Source organism: Corvus hawaiiensis, chromosome 6 (assembly GCF_020740725.1).
Source record: "Corvus hawaiiensis isolate bCorHaw1 chromosome 6, bCorHaw1.pri.cur, whole genome shotgun sequence".
Taxonomy (NCBI): domain Eukaryota; kingdom Metazoa; phylum Chordata; class Aves; order Passeriformes; family Corvidae; genus Corvus; species Corvus hawaiiensis.
Genome location: NC_063218.1, coordinates 17,307,606 through 17,325,941, shown reverse-complemented (window position 1 = coordinate 17,325,941; position 18,336 = coordinate 17,307,606). Strand labels below are relative to the sequence as shown.

Here is an 18,336-nt window from a genome sequence, read left to right as displayed (position 1 = left end):
AAAGTCCTTAATTGTACATTGTATTTAAGAAAAATCTTCCCTTCTTTGTTTAGGTAGGGTTTTGTCATACTTACATCTGTCACCTGATGGGAGGAGATGTGAGGTTTTTGTTACATGGCTGATTCCTCCTTCTTTCTGGTGAGCCTGATAGTACCAAAATATTCTCAACAGCAGTTAGTCCATGATCACAAACCATTCAGTCTTCTTCCTGTGTGAAATTTCTTCTTTCCAGGGAAGAAATTGCAAGTTTCTCTGAAAAAGTATTTGTATGCTAAAAGTCCTTAGAAATATTTTGCTGATGAAGAATACTTATTTCCTAGACAACGTTCACAGATGATCACATAATGTTGTCATTTATGCTGATTAGTAATGTAGTCCCAAATGAATATTTACTAATATTATGACATTGTAAAAATGACATTGTAAAAATATTTGCCTACCGTAACTGGGTAATTGTAGTCTCCTGAGATTGCATATTAAGATTGATGGTTTCTGACTGCAGCTAAAGAACTCCTGTATCTCGCTCTTGACATTTATGAGTTTGCATAGTAGTGAGGTCTCTGGTATTGTGAACCTTAGAGATGTTATTCTCCAGCATGGTTTATGTGGAAGAAAACATGTTTATCGGAGAGTGAAACAAGAAAAATTCTACAGCTTCTTGTAGTAGGAAGCATTGTTTTTTATATCAATGAGCTCTAAAAAAAAGAAATACCATTTTGTGTAAACAACTATTAAAAACAGAGTAATGAAGCATTGGGCAAACAAAATTGTGCAAAAATTTGACTTTTAACAGCAACTGACCTCAAAGGGATAAATTAATATTCTTGGAAGTTGGCTACTCCAACTTCCAGTTGGTTATCTCCAGGTGTTGCCAAGCAAAGAATTTATGCTACTGGTGTATTTGTACCTAGTAAATGATGGGTTTTGTATAAATATAGCTGATCACCAAATTCCACGGTCATATAATGTAATTTGAATTTTCTTGTTCTAACTCTGGCTTTTCTGTGCATTATTAATTTTGGGAAACATTCTTCAAATGGGTAGAAAATCAGGAATATTTGAGTTAGGTTTTTTTGCCAAGAAGGACCATACCTGTTTTAGATCTTACCAATCTGCAAACTTTTCACTTAAAAAACCCCATCGAAACAAAATCTCTTCCCACCTCCCACTACTACCCCCTCCTCCAAATCCCAGGGAGAAACATTTGGCTTGCATTCTGTCCTGAATCTTGCATTCTACACAGGATTTTCTCTATGCACTTTTTTCTAAACTTCCTGGAAGGCTGAAATGAGGAGCTTTTCCTTTTCCAGGCTGAACAATCCCAACTCTCTCAGCATGTCTTTGTAGGAGAGGTGCTCCAGCTCTGTGATCTTTGTGGCCCTTCTGTGGGCTTGCTCTAACAGGTCCATGGTGAGGACCCCAGAGCTGGATGCAGCACTGCAGGTGAGGTCTCAGCAGAGCAGAGGGGCAGAATCCCCTCCCTCACCCCGCTGTCCGCACTGCTTTGGATGCAGCCCAGGACACAATTGGCTTTCTGGGCTGCAGATGCACATTGCCAGGTCACGTCTGTACCCCCAAGTCCTCCTCCACAGGGGCTGCTCTCAATGATTTCTTGCAGTCTGTGCTCATGTCTGGGATTGTTCTGACCTGGGTACAGCACCTTCCTCTTATTTTGTAGAAGGTTATGAGGTCCTTGTGGGCCTGTTTCTTGTCCAGCTTCTTGTGGATGGCATTGCGTCCTTCAGGTGTGTCAACTGCACCACTCTGCTTGATGTCGTTGATGAGCTTGCTGAGGGAGCCCTCAGTCCTGCTGTCTGTGTCATTGATGAAGGTGCTGAAGAGCACCAGTCCCAAGACAGAGCACTGAGGGACATCACTTGTCACCAGCCTCCACCTGGATATAGAACCCTTGACCACAGCTTCCTGGCTGTGTCTGTCCAGACAGTTGTTATCTTCCTAACAGTCCACTCTTGAAATCCATATGGCTCCAATTTGGGGAAATCATATTGAGGTAGCCTTCTTTTGGCCTGGTTTTGAAACCAGAGTTTATGGAGAATGCTGGTCTGTGAAGTTTTGGATGGAAAATAGGAATAAACGGCTCAGATCTGGGTAAGAAAAACATATTGTGCAGTATGAAGTAGAGCCGAGCTTCCTGTTCTTTCCCTTTTTGTCACACTAGTTACTTTAAAGTAGCCATTGTTGGGGGAGTAGAAGGCTTTATCATATCAAAGGAACATCTCAAAACTCAGTGGTCAAAAGCAGATGCTCATGGAAAAGTGTGATGGCCAGACATTTATGTAGTAGTTTATCCCTGCATATTTCATAACTTACAGGCTTATTATGTGAGTGTCTCTTGTCTTCTCTTAGATGTCTGTAAGCTTTTGGCAGTCACAGTCTGCTCTGGCTGAGTTCCACAACTTAATAATGTCACATGAAGCAGTGTTCTGAAAGTTACTCATTTGAAAGTTTTCTCTTCTTGCACTGAAAGATGCAATAACCATGTGATCTCTAATCATCCTTTTCATACCTCTCTTCCCAGAGACTTTTATCTGTTTCTAGATTTAAGAGTTGTTATCCTGCTCAGTTCTTCCTAGGGTGGAGATTTTTTGATCACTTTTACTTCTTTTCTCAGTTTTTTTTCCTCTGTATCATTTGGGTTGGGAGGGTGGTGAGTGGAGGGACAAAGGTTGTACTTAAAATGCAAAGATGATTCTGGAGAAAGAGGTCCAGGTATAAAACTTTTTACACAATGATGTTCTCAAGGTTCTCCTCACTGAGTCTGTTTGGCCTGCTGTATTTTTTACAAAGTGGTGTGTAACAGGTTAGTTAACCATTGTGTAAATACAATGCTTTCTCTCTACAGCCCGCACCACTCTTATTTTTGTGAATTATAGAAAGCTCCTATGCAGATGGCTGTACTAAAACCTGTCAGTGTGCACAAGATAGTCTTATGTTTGAGTTTCAGACCTCTCAGAACACAACTTAATTGAAACTCATTTAAAACTTGCAAGAATATGTGACAGTATGTATTTTGGAAGAGAATACTTAGCTCTTTTTCTCCCAATTTCCTGCATATTGATAATTAATTGTGAAGACTGGCAACCGGAAGAAAACAAGTCACCTGATTAGTCACATGATACGGTGAAGGTGGGAGCAAAGCAAGGAGAGACACTACAGCTGCTTTTCTTTTGGTAACAAGGAGGTAGTCAGATAAATCTAATACCGATACTGGGTTTATGTACATGCACTCATCTGATATTCAAGTTGCACTGCTGAGTTTATGAATTTCTTACGCATATGCCCTGCAGTTAACTCTGCATAAAAAGTGCTTCTTTGGTAACTTAGTGTGCTTGTCACACTGGTTCATTGTGGTTTTAGAATGCTATGTGGCAAAGTAGTTTTAAGTGAAGGTAACAGGGAACTGGGAACAGACTAAAATTTTTAGAAACAGAAAAGTTGGTTTACAGCTAAAGTTACGCAAAGTATAAACTAGATGAAGTGCTTTGAAACATAACTGAGCTTTCCTAGGCTCTGAGGAACTATGCTCTAGCTATCAGAGTGCTGATTTAATAGTGCCATTTCCTGGTAGTTCTGTTTCCGTAGATTATTTCATGCAGTTTTATCACAAAGTTCATGACACTTATCGTGGTAGAAGTTAAGACTTAGCATCAGAGAATCACAGAATTATTTAGGCTGAAAAAAGACCTTTAAGATCATATAGTCCAACCATTAAAATATCCCTAGCAGTGATGGGAGTCGAACCCATGTCCCAGAAGAGATTGGAGCCTTAATCCAGCATCTTGGACTACTTGGCCACATTACCCTGGTGTACTTGCACAGCACACACTTAATGTCACTTATCTTAAGAACTCCTCTAGCTCTGCAGTTTGTGCCTTCTATTTTCTGCTGAATACAAATTTGGAAGTGGATCGTTCCTCACTTGCTATCAGCTGACTGCCAGTTTTTGTCTTTTTAAAAAAAATGCTTCCAAAATTATGCTTTGAGGTTGGGTCTTGGCCTGGTGTGCTAATACAGACTCTCAGAAATATGTTGAATCGTTGTTCTCAACATAGCAGCAGCTGTTATCATTTACAGTTTTAGTGTTTAGGGAAAAATCAGCTGATGCCGGCATTAGATCACAAGCTTCTATTGAGTAAAAAATAATGTTTATAGGGTAGATTGTCCTGTGTTTGAACTACATTTCCCTTTCCATCTCCATCTCTGTTTCTCACCTCCTACATCTACACTATCTCTTTTTCAACTTGCTCTTTCAGCTGCTGGGGATTCCTTTCCAAAGGCTGAAATAAAGTACATCTTTAGCAGATAAAACATGTAATGAGAACGCAGTGACCAAAAAGCATGGAGTTCTGGGATGCATGTTCCAGTAATTAGTTTGTTTGAAAAATCTTGGAAGTGACTAATGGAAAGCCTTTTAAGTAAATAGTTCTTCCTCACTGCTTCTGTGTCTGATAAGATGCTAAGATAAATTGAGCTTGACCTGTAAAATAGTACAAAAATTTGTGGAATACTTAAAGCTTTTTAAAGGTTCGTTGAATATGGTTCTAGCCCAGTCAGCTTTCAGAAATACAAGCTCAGAGAAATATAACAGATACTATTAAACTGAGAACTTACCCATAATGTCCTACCTAGTGCTGTCAAATCCTACAATTATAACTAGATAATCAAACCCAGACAACTAACAACAGTATTTCAGATTCTGAAGTGCGGTATTTGATGGTGAATACTCACTGCAGTGAAGTACTGTTTCGTAGTTGACTGTGGGGCTGGGTGTATGAACTGAATCTGGATTAGAGAGCAACCAGGCATTATATATGTGATTTTTCAGAACTGAACTGCTTAAATTTTTGCTGTGTTCAAATAACTGAATCAGGCACCTTCAGTCATAGCTCAACTTTGAGCAAAACCAAAATCAAGTCAGTTAAGCTCTTTCACTGTAACATTAACTCCAAGGCAATGTAGTACCACCTTTTTCTTTGGCTTCTCTAGTTTTGGATGAAGTCTTTCATCCCATAGAAATAGAATGGGAGAGGGAAAGCTGATACAATGTAAGTAAACTAAGATTTTATATGTAGACTTCAGGATGTTAAGCCTTGCTTTAAGTGTTCACAGAACTGCCACAAGGTTTTCAAATTCCAGTGTTAAGACAGCCAGACAAATACTTCCCAAACCAAGAAACTTTGGGTTTAGATACCTGAATTTATCACTGTGGGCTTCTTAGCAAAAAAAAAAAAAAAAATCCTCTGGTACAGTTGAATAAAGCTCTCTTTTGAGTAATTGTGCCCAGTGTTGAGGAAGGATTTTGCTGTGTATTCTGCTGGCCGGATGAGCATGGCTGCTGTAAAGTTTGTGTGCATCCTTAATTCTTTGCTGCGCAAACTAGCAGGTTTTTAAATAGTTTTGCCTAAGAGTGGACTATTTTTCTGTTTACTGGCATTGGAAACAATAGTCCTGTAGCATCCAGTGGAACGATCAGTTGTCTCATGTTAGAAGTTACTTCAGTAGGATTAAAATGCTCTAATGATATTAGTCTTAATTCCCACTTCAGTAGGGCTAGCAATTCTTACCTTTATGTTATGTGATCTCTTTTTTTATAGCCTGTGATCTGCTTTGTGTTGGGGGCAAAAAACTCTCAAAAACTGGAAGGCAGTATTTTAAAAGCTGTTAAACTTCCTTTTCCTATTTTTCTTCCCAATGACTGCTTTTTCAATGTATGATGCTAAGGCACTAATAGAACCCCTATTGGCACCTAAAGTTTTATAAGTACAAAAAGAAAATTCTTTCCCCGTTGAGATATGTATCTATTAACATTTCAAAATGTATTGCTGTAAGCAGCAGTCAAAGAGCAAATAAAACTGCAGAGGGAAAAATTCTGCAAGAATAGAATATGGCTGAGGAAAATTTACAAGTCAGACAAAATTATTTTAGGCAAGATCCTGCTGGTTTGTTTTTTTGGAAACAGCAATGAGAGCTGTCAACATTCAGGAAATGCTCAAAACAAAGTGTGTGACTTAACTTCAATTTCTGTGTGAAGATAGACACATGAGTTATTTTTAAAAGCATGTGAATCTCCTCAGAGAGCCTTGTTAAAGAATGTGTTCCACAAACTAGACTCTTACTCCAGGGTGTTTTGAGGAAAACTAAATGTCTTGGCTTAGATGAATATTTCCTGAATGGAAGATCTCTATAGGTTAAATTCTGACAGACAAATAAAACAATTTTGGGATGAACTGGTGGAGCCAAGCAGCATTGGAGGACAGCATCAGAGTGGAAATAAGGCTCTCAGAGGAGAGGAAAATTGCTAAGTACTGAGGAAGAACAAGACAGAGAAAAGCAAAGTTGTAGAATGAGAGAAGGAAGCAAAATACCTGAAAAGAAAGATGCTGAAGTAATACCAGGGCACGGAGTGTAGAAGAAATTAAGCAGAAACAAAAATATTACTAGCTGAAGTAGGTTATGTTCTGCACTGTGCTTTTTGATAGCAAGGGTTTCACAACTGTCCAACTCAGATGGTGCCAGGCAGCAGCTTTGTAATTTGGTGCTGTTGATCAGGCATATGAAGTTTGTTTTAAGAATAAGAACCATCTCACAATACAGCAGAGAAACCTTCTCTGCCCCTTCCACATTTCTTCCCATAGGTTTATGTAGAAGACAAAAGAAGCTCACGGGATGTCTGGGCGATCAAGCCTCATACATGTCACATACATACTGACAATTTAAATGTCATCTTGTGAGTAGTATCTAGGAATACATACCACCCAGACCCTCCCACCAACTGCAGCCTGACTACTGTGAGTTATGAAAAAAAATCTCTTGGCACCACCACCACTTACACAGTTCCTGTTGTTTGTGAGCTATAGAATCCGTGGCATATTTCACGTTCTTTCTACTGCAAACAGAAGTATGGTTATTTGCATTTTAAATGAAATTTCTACCAATCCCTGAGTGATTCAAATTTGTTGGAAGTAAGGCTATACGACTTGATTGTTGTGTTTTGTCTAAGTAATTACGAATTTTTTTCAGTCATCTTCAAACCCTTAGATGTTTATGAGCTTTTAAAAATAATCTTGTATATTTACAGTGATTTGTTTTGAATGTGTTACTTTTTACCTCAAGGCTAAGCTCCATAAAATGCTGTAGCCTGGTTTTAATGAAGACCTATCAAAATATCTGACTTAAATGGTGTAAGAAAGGGAAGTTCAAACTGGATTTTCATTCATGCAATCCTTCAGCATGGAGCTTGTTTGTTTGTTTCCTCTGTTCTTTCATTTAAAAGGCAGTGGCTTTTGCCTAGTCCTTGAAATAATACAGTGTTTCTTACATTATAGCCTGTAGTTTGCTCATACTTTGGGTCATCAGACAAAAGAAACATCTATATTCTAAAGGAGATTCTTGAGCTAACTTGCTAGAACTGCTATCTGACATTCTTTGGCAGCTCTCATTTTTCTAGGTTACTATTCTTCTTGACTATTAAAGAAAAAGGTACAAGGCTGCATTGATTCCCATGCTTTGTGTGGTCATGTGGATGTTGCTATCTCCAACTTAAAATGATAACATTTGATGGTGTAAAACTTCAGTGAAGAAAGACTTGAAATATTGTATATAGATGGGACTCTCAATTTAGACAGTATGTGTGTTTGAATACCACAGGATTTTTAGTGGTAATTAAGATGCTTGCTTGTACTATCACAAAACAGTAATGCAGTAAAACTCAGACTGGTGGACCACAGAGCTTGAACAAAGTATAAGTTAATATTTGGACATGAGCTGGCAGTGTGCGCTCACAGGCCAGGAAGCCAATTGTGTCCTGGGCTGCATCCTAAGCAGTGTGGGCAGCAGGATGAGGGAGGGCATTCTGCCCCTCTGCTCTGGTGAAACCCCACCTGCAGTGCTGCATCCAGCTCTGTGCTGAGGACCCCAGCTCTAGGGTCCTCAGCACAGGAAGGACCTGCTGGACTGAGTTCAGAGAAGAGACACAGAAATGGTCACAGCTGGAGCACCTCTCCTATGAGGAAAGACAGAAAGAGCTGGGGTTGTTCAGCCGGGAGAAGAGAAGGCTCCAAGGAAATTTTATTGCAGCCTTTCAGTACCTAAAGGGGGCTTATAAGAAAGATGGGGACAGACTTTTTAATAGGAACTGTAGGGACAGGATGAGGGGCAATGGTTCTAAACTAGAAGAGGGTAGATTTAGACTCGATCTAAGGAAGAAGTTCTTTACTGTGAGGATAGTGAAACATTGGCATAGGTTGCCCTGAGAGATGGTAGATGCCCCATCCCTGGGAACATTCAGGGTCAGGTTGGATGGGGCTCTGACAGCCTGCTGATAGTGAAAGATGTCCCTGCCCAGTGCACAGGGGTTGAACTAGATGACTTTTGAAGGTTCCTTCCAACCCATACTATTATATGATTTTAAAAGGAGATATAGTTGTCAGTAACGTCTTATAAATAAATAAAAAAACTTGATAGCCTTTAAATTTCTAGCCTGTTCTAATCAAACTGTGATTGATTGACAGTAAGCTATTTGAAATCGCAGAACTAAGATTTTGCTTTTGTGTAACTCGCTACAGTTGGGATCCAATTTCTCTGGAGAAGTGGCTAAGCAATACCGTCTGCCCAAGTTACTTGAATTACTTCAAATCTCTGCCTTTGTACTGTATTGCATTTTTTCTTTTTATAGTCCTTAACCTTGTTTGACAGTAATGCTGTCATTCTAATATAAGTGTAGTCTTTGAAGCTTTTGTGCAAGCAGTTTCAAATCTTCGTTAAATTTTTTTGTGTCTGTGGATAATGTTACCCAAGATGTCTGGGAAGCACAGGTTTGAAGACTTGCTTCTATAACACAAAGGGATTTCTAGTTTAGTTCATGAAACATACTGAGTATCCAATTAATGTGGTCAGGATGAAACTAAGCAGCAAAGAGAAAGCTTTTCACTTTAGTTAAATATTAAACACCAAAGGTGTTTACCTAGTGAACATGCAAATAAGTTGGCATATGTGCAAGGGCCTGAGAAGGCAGAACATAACCAATATGGACCCACATGTGGGGCCAAGCCAATGGATGTAATAAAAAGAGAAGAGCTGAAATAGCAGAAGTAAGAGAAGCTGAGTTTTTAAGACAAAGGTGGCTTCAGGAAGCATCTAATCTCAGTAAAGGAGGCAAAAGGTTTTGTTCATTAAAATAACTCACTGAGAAAACATCTATTGTAGATTAAGTTTGTCTTTTTCCCGAAAAACTAGTAAGTCTTTTCTTCTGTATGTTTCCCTTCTTTCATAGGGATTGGACAGAGGTTACTTTCATGTAGGAAGGAAAAAGCTTCCAGAAGGGAAAGATTCAGCAACGTATTTTCCTGTACCTTATGACCTGCCACCAGAACAGTATGGAAGCAAAGGTAAGGTGTGACTTCAGAAGAAAAGTAGGCTTGTATTCTACATAAAGCAAGCTAGTTGAGTAACTCTGAGTCAGTTGAATACTGCTGTGTTCCAAGGATTTATTTTAACTTTTTTTGTGGTGTGATTATATGCGATGTGATACCAGTTGCACATTCTGCTTGTGACTTCAAAGAAAGCAACTGTAAGGTTCTTTATTTTAATTTTTTTCTTTATTGTTTAAGTTTTGGATCAATAACTTCAATGCTAGTTTTTATTCCTCTTCTGTGATTCTTATATGCATTAGGAAAATAGATATTTGTTATGGAATCAAAATGGTTTTTTGCAGAGCTAATAGGGGAAGGAGTTTTGAAAAGGGAATGTTTGGAAGACAGTAGGCATGAGCTAAAAACAATCCTCTGGAAGTGGAATGTGAAAGAAATACTATCATGCACATGTGAAAGAATTGCTGTAAATGAGAAGAAAGAAGGGTTGCTTTTGATCCATTCTGTATTTCATAACACTTGAAGAGGTGTACAAAATCTCAACTGTCTCGGTTTCTGAGATTATCTCTAGAACATGCAAATAAGGAAAGTGATAAGTAAGTGTGGCTGTGGGGTGGTGATGATGGCTGAAAAATATAAAAATATATTGAGGATAATATTGGTGTGCAGTCTGCAGTATTTGGGAAGAGAAAAGTTTTATATTTTTGTTATTAAAACTAATGTCAGAAGATTGTAACTAGCTTCCTTTTTGAGAAGCCTTGGTCTAAGAAAGACAGCATCTAGCGCAGAGCTTGATATGGGAACACAGATAGTTTATAGAAACTCAGATGTTTGAGTGAATCTTTGAACTAACAAATGATGTGGAGAGAAAGAACATTTAAAAGCTAAGGAGTCAACAGACTTTATAATAGCATCTTACGCAGTAAATAAAAGTGAAGGCACAGGGTGATTGAAGCTCTGCTGCAGGATCGGACTATGAGCTTGATGCTTCTTCCTGTAGTTGAAATAAGATGGCTTCACCAGCATATTCGTCATTAGGTGATCTGTAGTAAATACCAACCATGAGGTTTCCTCTGTTGGCTTGACCTCTGTTTTTCACCTGTACACTTTCACTCATTCACTTTTCACAGCTCTGTGTAGTCAATCCACTTTTCTCTGTAGAGAGGAAAGCCCTCCGTCTTCTTTCCTTCTGGACAGCTTATGGCTATTGTCTGTAGTGTCATGTGATTCAGGCCACTAAGTTTCAGTGATACTGATTAGATCTTTCTAGCTGTACAGTGGTGCCTAGCACCTGTGTGTTATCCATGCTGTGTGCATTCCTGTAGAGCCACATCAGCTGAGCCATTGACCATGTCACTTTTTTAGAGGAGCAAGCCCTAATTGCTTTGCAGCATTTCACAGGTATTTTCCTGTTGGTTCCTAATGCAGCAGCAGCCCTTGGCTCTTACATGTTGCTCAAAACTCCATCCTCTTCCACTACTAAGTCTAGACTGAAGCCTTTGCTTAAAGTTCTGGCCAGCTTGTTGGCAAAGAGGCTCATGCCCCACTTAGGTGAATCCCTTCAGCTTCCAACAAGCCTGGCTTCTCATCAGTAGACCCATGGTCATACAAATCCAAACCTTAAATACATCAACAGCTACACTGTCAGGCATTCACCTCCTCAATATGATGTGTGCTCTGTAGCTTCTGTAACTTGGAAAGATTGTTCTGCACTAAGAGCTTACTACTTATCTAGAAGACCTCTTAAGTGGTTTCAGTTTTCCCAGAGAAAAAATAGTTGTCCAGTGTAGAAATGATAATGCGAACTGTTATGTTGTTTTATTCAGTATAAAACACGCTGTTTGAGTGCTGTTACTGTCATGTCAGGGAGCTGTGGGGAGCTGACATGAAGGGACTGTGCTGGGCTTTTGAGCTAACTACAGGGTAAGAATATACTACAACTGGATCAACTAAGTGTTGTGCTCTGGGATATGTATGCACTCTCTGCTTGTTAAGTACTGCTCAAACTGATGGGTTTAGGAAGGTTTTTCTGAGTGGTCATACTTAAATTTTTGGAAATTTTAAAGCACAGATTAGCAGAATCCATGTATGTGTATTCTCAAAAGTTTCATATCTTCCATGTGCAAAAATGTACTGGTGTAGTTAATGTTGTCCTTGCTGTAATTCCAACATGTAACCTATTGCGTTAGTGAGTTTTATGCCTATTTCAACTAACTGTAAAGACTCTTTTCCAAATAACTTTTTTCACTTTCTGCATGGAAAACTTACTTCTCTAGAGAACTGGTTTGACTGTAGTTCTGGTTTTGGGTCCTAGCTTTCTGCTGGGATATGCACAGATGTCAGAATTCAGGTTTGTCTAGGCTTTGGCAGTGGAAGTGAAGTCAGCTGCTTGTGCCGTTTCATGTCTCTTCCCTGAATATTCTGTTTCAGTTCAGCAGCCTCCTGGTGGAAAAGATGTTTAAAGAAATCCCATGTTGAGGGATGGGCTCATAAAGTAATCTGTCCTTAACAATACAGTTGTCAACTCCCAACTCTCTGGAGAGTGATATAAATAGATGTATTTTAATAGTCTTGAGAAGCAAAAATGCAAGTAATTAGCCTTTCCCCAAAGAAACCATATTGACTGATCCTTATAATTGAAGGAGAAAAGGCTCTGGGGGATTTTCCATGAACTTAGATTCTCTAACCATGGGAAAACAAAGTACATGTCACTTTCATATAATCAGAAAAATCCTACTAGGGGCAGGAGGAAGGAGAAGTGGGTAGAATAGTGAAGAGATGGTCCTGAGCAGGGCCATACATTTGCCGTGCAGAGTTCTACTTAGAAGTTTACAAAATTCAAAAAAATAAATTGTTTTTTCCTGTACTTGTACAAATTCTAATCATAGATCAGATATGCTTATGGAACGCTATTATTATATAACGTAACAAAATGAAAGAAAAGTTTCCTAGTTTGTGGAAATAATTTAATTGCAGAGATTCTTTGTTATTCTGTCACAAAGACTTTGTCATATTAATTGGTGTTTATCACATTGGACAGAAATTCAGCATGGAAACAGTTACAGTGAAATAAATGCATCTTGAAAAGTAACAAAATATATCTCGGGACATACAATGATAAATTTACCAGCAAATGATGTAAATAATTTGTCTGGTTTCAGCCACAATAATTCATGAGGTTGATCCACAATCTTTTAAAGTCCATTAAGTTCAACAGTAATGAAATAATTTGGCCTCTGCCCTACTTTTCTTGCACCAATATAACAGGGAGGAAAAAGATAAAGTCTTGTCCTACTTTGCCTGGTTTGCCTCATTAGTCAGTAGGTTTCATTCTAAAACTTAAGTTTTAGGCAAAACAGAAAAATTGGGTCTCTTGGAGACACAGTCAAGAAGATTTTTCTTCTGGTTGTTCTTCCAAAGATTTCTAAGGAGTGTAAGTTGAGATCATTGTGAGACAGATAACTTCCTGGGTTTGTACTGGTTTTCTCTCCTTGAGAGATGGATTGTCCCTCACTGAAACGTAGTCATAGGCTAAGCTGTATTCACTGAAGGATTCATTGATGTGTTTTAAAATGTCACCTGTAGGGAAATTATAATGTATTATCTGTGTGGCACATATTTAAAATTTTGCCATTGTTTTTGTTTAGTTTTCAGCTGTATTTCAGGGTTGCACGGTGATATGTTGTAAATATATGAACAGATAAACTCTACCTGCTTCTGTTAGCCAGAGTCATTTGATCTCCCTGAGTGAACAAAGAGTAAAATTTAACTGAGTCTCAAACCATAGCTGGTAGTCACTTGAAGTTGCAATGGGGAGTGTGTAAGGTTTCTTCTGAGATGAATCATGCCAGCAATATTTTTAAGCACCTTATTTTGACTACACAGGATGATTAAAAAAAATTCCAAAAAACAACCCAACCACCCAATCAAAGCTACCAGCAAACACAATAATGCTTGAAAAATATGTTTGGATCTAAAAATAGCTAGAAAATAATGGATTATATGATCAATTAGCTCAATGAATAGAGAATCTATGCTTTACATGTATTGTAAAAATATATTGTTGTTGTATTATAGTACACTATTTTGGGCTACTTCATCTGGTGTTTTTCCTAGTGAGTTGCACTTAAACTTTTTAGTTACAGGTAAGTGTGATGAGATTTCTGTTTAATTGGCTCTGTTTTCTGCCTTTTTAGGGAGACCTCAGCAGGTGAAACATTTCTCTGCAGTATTATTCTGCCAGATTTTAGATTTAGGTATCTTGTGTACTTAGTATTCTTAAGCACTATTGAAAAGGGGATGAACTAAAAATAAATCTATCAGCAGCTCTTGAGTTATGACTGGGTTACAAGCAGGAATTTATAAAAGCTTTTTCTGAGCTCTTAGTTCAAAATGCTCTGAAACCTTTTAAACCCTCTGGAAGAGAGCCCTATAAAATAGGGGGGTAAATGCATTTTTAAAAAGTTGTTTCTCATTTAATTTTCTCTTAAGTGTATATATTTAGATCAAAGAAAGAAACTATTAGTTGATTAGTAGTATATAGAAGATGAATGTGTATGCAAGAAAATAAGACAGGTTCCAACTCAGTTGCGATGAATCTAAAGTTAGAGTGAAGCTACATATTAGTCTGTCTACATGCCAGTTCTGTGAATTGCCTTGGTTGTTTTGCCCTTTGTTGAAGATTTTTCCTGAATGATTCTCACAACTTGTAAAAATGTATTAAGATGTATTTCATTCTGTTCCAGTGGGAAGATCTGTTTTACCCTGGGTAACTGGGGGCTAAAGCTGTCAAATCTCGTGCTGGAAGAATGGTGGGGAAATGAGATGAAAATTATCTTTAATACAAGTTCAAGCATTGTGCAGGAATTGGCAGTCCACTTAACAATTCATTGTTCTCTAGCTGAAGTTTTCAACCTCTGACAGCTGTGATTTTGTTAAGGTTCTTTAACATAACTCCCAAGATCAGCTCTCTCCCTTGTGAAGGGCCTTGCTCACTGTTCAGTGTTCCATTGCCACACTTGCATGGAAGAGCAAATTGACCTTTTTCTTGTAACTTCAGATATTCAGTGCTTGATATTTTGTCTGGTTTTCAATGAGTGGGAATTGGGAGTATGGTGAAATTACATTTGGTAAATATTTATAGTGATTTCAGGAAACTATACTAACACTGCATCTCATTTATTACATATAAACTATCGTGCTGGATAAAAGGAAGAAAGACTTCCTGGCATATTTGCTTCCAGATCTGGTAGGTTTAGGTATTTGTGTTTAAACTGTTACCTAAAGAGTTGAAAGAATTTTCATTTATCCTGCTTTGTGCTAGTGACACAGTGCTTAAAAGAAGAGATCGGTGTTTTGTCCAGAAAAGCTATAGGAATTCCTTATTACTCTGGGCTCCCTCACAGGGACCTGCTGTACCTTAGGAGGTCGTATAAGTTCTGGGAAAATGTCACTGTGTGTGGTCTCTACCATTCTCTGACCTTTGTTTCTTGTTCTAAGTTCTAGAATGCTCCACTTTCTCTGTCAAGTAGTTAAAATATTTTTTAGGAAATTAAGAAAGATGACTTCTGGGAAAGTAATTAATATTTTTCAATGACCACCTTTTTTTTCTACTTAATGTTGCAGAGCTGCATGAAACCTGTGTACTTTGTAGGGTTTGAAAGAACTAGACTAGCAGCATCCTCTATGAATTTTTAGAGCAATTTAAGTACTTTCAGTGTGCTTAATATGGTACAAAGTCTTCGAGAATATCCTTTCTTCTTAGTAGATGACAACTAGAAGCTAGTCCTGTTTATAATGATTCTAATAGATTGAACAGAAAATATTTCACTTACTTAACATTCAGAGCAATGGTAAATACAAATCTGAGTATGTTTAGAAGTTTAGTTTGCAATTTTTCAAGCAGCAAGTGTATATTGTCACTGTAATTCATATCCCAGGATGTGGAAGCTGGGGTTGGAACCAATTTCATCTGTGTTGGTATCAGTTTCCTTCCTCAGCCGAACCAAAAGCATTATTATTGACTGGTAAACCTGCAGTTTGAGTTTGAAGCTCTCATAATGCAGCTTGACATCAGACATGTCCTCAGAGAGCCTCCCAGAGTCCGAGTGTAACACTTGAGTACACTTGTTCTCCCAGCTGTTTATAATGATTGTGAAGAAGTGAACACTTCGCATAAGAAGAAACTTGAGTTATAGAGTCACTATTTAGTTTGGCCACTTCTATGTAGTGTTATGATCGGGTTGCAGATTTGAAGACCAGAAGGAGCCACTTGACTGTCTGATCTGATTTGCCACATGTTGCTAGCCAACTTATTTGAGCTCAGAGCTTATGGTTGGCTCAGGGAGATGTGCTTCAGATTATTAGGTAAGAGCACTCTCATGACATGGCAAATTCACCAGATGGTCAGTATTTTGCTTCAATAGTTGGTCAGGTCAAGAATTTTAAAATGTGGTTTCGTTTGGGTATTCTTTTTCAGGGTAGATATATGATGCCCAGTCTGGTTTTGGAACTTCTATGTGATTTGAGCCATCTTGTGCAGAGATTCGTAGTTGAAGTCTGAGGAAATGTAACAGTGTGACATCCTGACAGGTCAGAGTTAAGGTTGCATAGAGGACTTTTACCTGGGCATTTTTCCTTTAGACTATTCTCAAATGCTTTAAATTACCAGCACAAAAGAGTTGTATTATGCAGTATATACATATCTTGCATGTTTCCTTGCTGTGGGGAATAACATGCATATTTTACATCTGGCAGTTTTAAAATAAAGAATAAGATCACTCCTATTCTGACATGACAAAGGCCCTCATTAATTTTTAGCAGATAACATTTGTTGTGTGCAACATGTACATTACTGACTCCTTTCATATTGCTGTTTTGAGCAATTGCAGTTGATCACCTCCGACAGCTGAACAGCAGAAGGCCATTTGTGGACAGAGATGTATCTTTAGGGCAAAACATTTAAAGAATAAAAAAAAATTATCTGGTAGCCAACAGTACTACTTAATATCTAGATAAATAAACTGTATAGATACATCAGTCTCCTGAAGGCCTCTGTAGTTAACCAACAGATTCAGGCTGTCATAACAGAAAAGACTATTACAAAGCTAAGATACTAAGGTAAATGAAACTTGCAGTCCCAATGCCTTAGGTTTTAACTTTTGTATTTTTCAAATTCTGTACTGCTTAGTGTCTAACTCTGAAGCTTCTTGTAGCCTGTTAATTTCTGCTCTCTCATGCTAGGTAGACATAACAAAGCCTCCCCAGGCCTGCTCTCCAAGGATACTCAGACCATCCTAGGCCCAAAAAGTATAAACCAAAAGCCTTTGAGAGGGGGGCAAGCTTGGGGAAATTACATCATTAACTGATGCTTTAATTGGAGAATTAACCCTGATATGCAAATGAACCAGACTTATAAAAGTGTGGAGAACTCATGACTTGTCTTCCCTCTTGGGGTCCATTTTGGCAGTAGCCTCTGGGCACCCCAGGGGGGTACCTCTGAAGGCCTTTCAAATAAATACCTACCTTTATTCCCTTATTCTTATCTAGCCTCTGTTTTTAGGTGGCCACTTCAGGAATCAGACCAGCAATATAATTTGAGAGTTCCTTGGAAGGGAAGCTGAAAATTACCCACTCTGGTGTATGGGAAACATGCACACAACAGCCTATCTTACTTAGCAACATATCTTTATATATATAAAATTGCTTTGTGCCTTTGATAGTACTCAAATTTTTATCTTCTTGTAGAATCTTTTAGATGAGTACTGCGATTTTGTTGTATAACATTTTTGTTGTATAACATTATCTTCTCATTGAGCTCCCATCATCACATCTCAGTTGCAATATTGCTATTACCTCTCTTACCAATACAGGTTGTTTGCTGTAGTTGAGGAATTTGACTTAATTTGTCATTTAGATATTGCACAGTTTACTGACTGAGGAAATCATCTGTTCTGTGGAGGGAACTTGAAACTCAGTTCATAAGTATATCAAGGGGTTTTTTTATAACAGTTTGGGGGAGGGCTCAAGTATCCTAAGTGCAAAATACTTCCTTTTTTTTTTTTTTTTTTTTTTTTTTCCTCCTCATCACACCAGCACTTTGAGAAACAAAGCAAATCCTGTGTTTAAAACTGCAGTACTGGGTTGTGCTTCTCTTTTATTTCCCAAATAAGTGGTCATTGTCCTGGCCTTCAGAAATCATTGCCTTGTTTGTGACTATTAATATAGATCCCACATCTATTCCCCATCTGCCTTTCCTCCTTCTTGAGATCTTTAAGTAAAATCTTTAAGATTTTTGCATTGAGAGGAGCAAGATTAGTTCCTTTTCAAATGCCGTGCTCATCCAGAGGGAGGGGACAAGAGAGACTGAAGTGTAGTGTGCACCTTTTGCAAATGCTTAAGGAAGAGCTTTCCAGATTGGTGCAGCGGGGAGTGAGTTTGCCATGTTAGAATGTGTATGTAGAATGACTTGAAGAATGCTGGTTACTGGTAACCTTTCTATATATGTGAATACTTGTTGCTTTGAAGCTACCTTTTTCAATTAAGTTTGAGGTAAGAATCCAGTCTCTGGATTTAGAAATCAACCAGGAATGCTGTCATCCAGATCTCCACTTAGAGTGCAAAAGACACTGTAGGAAGTGGATCACAAAGATGCTTTTCATTGTGGTTTATACTTTACTATTCAATTGCATGTTCCTGGTTTTGACTGTACTGTCGTCTGTCATATTTGAGAACATGAAGGTTTGGGGTGGCCTGTCAGCATGGATTCTTTAAATGATTATCAGGTGTTAACTCAAAAAGAACTTGTCTTGTTCTCCAGAGCCTCTCTGCCTTTAAGTAAAATGTGGTAGTCTATTCAGTTGTGAGAGAATGTTCAAAATCTGAGTATAACAGAAATAGTGCCCCACCTGAGCTTTCAGATAATGTTTAAGTAGCAGTGGTACTGGAA

The 18,336-nt window shown here is 38.3% G+C and overlaps 1 protein-coding gene across 1 annotated transcript in view; it reads left to right on the top strand.

Moving 5' to 3' along the window:
- The window catches only part of TDP1 (tyrosyl-DNA phosphodiesterase 1), a 44,156-nt gene that overhangs the window by 23,245 nt on the left and 2,575 nt on the right, over positions 1-18,336 (top strand). Inside the window, exon 15 of the mRNA XM_048307445.1 lies at positions 9,293-9,407. Coding sequence (XP_048163402.1) covers positions 9,293-9,407 — 115 coding nt within the window. The remainder of the gene's footprint in view (positions 1-9,292; positions 9,408-18,336) is intronic.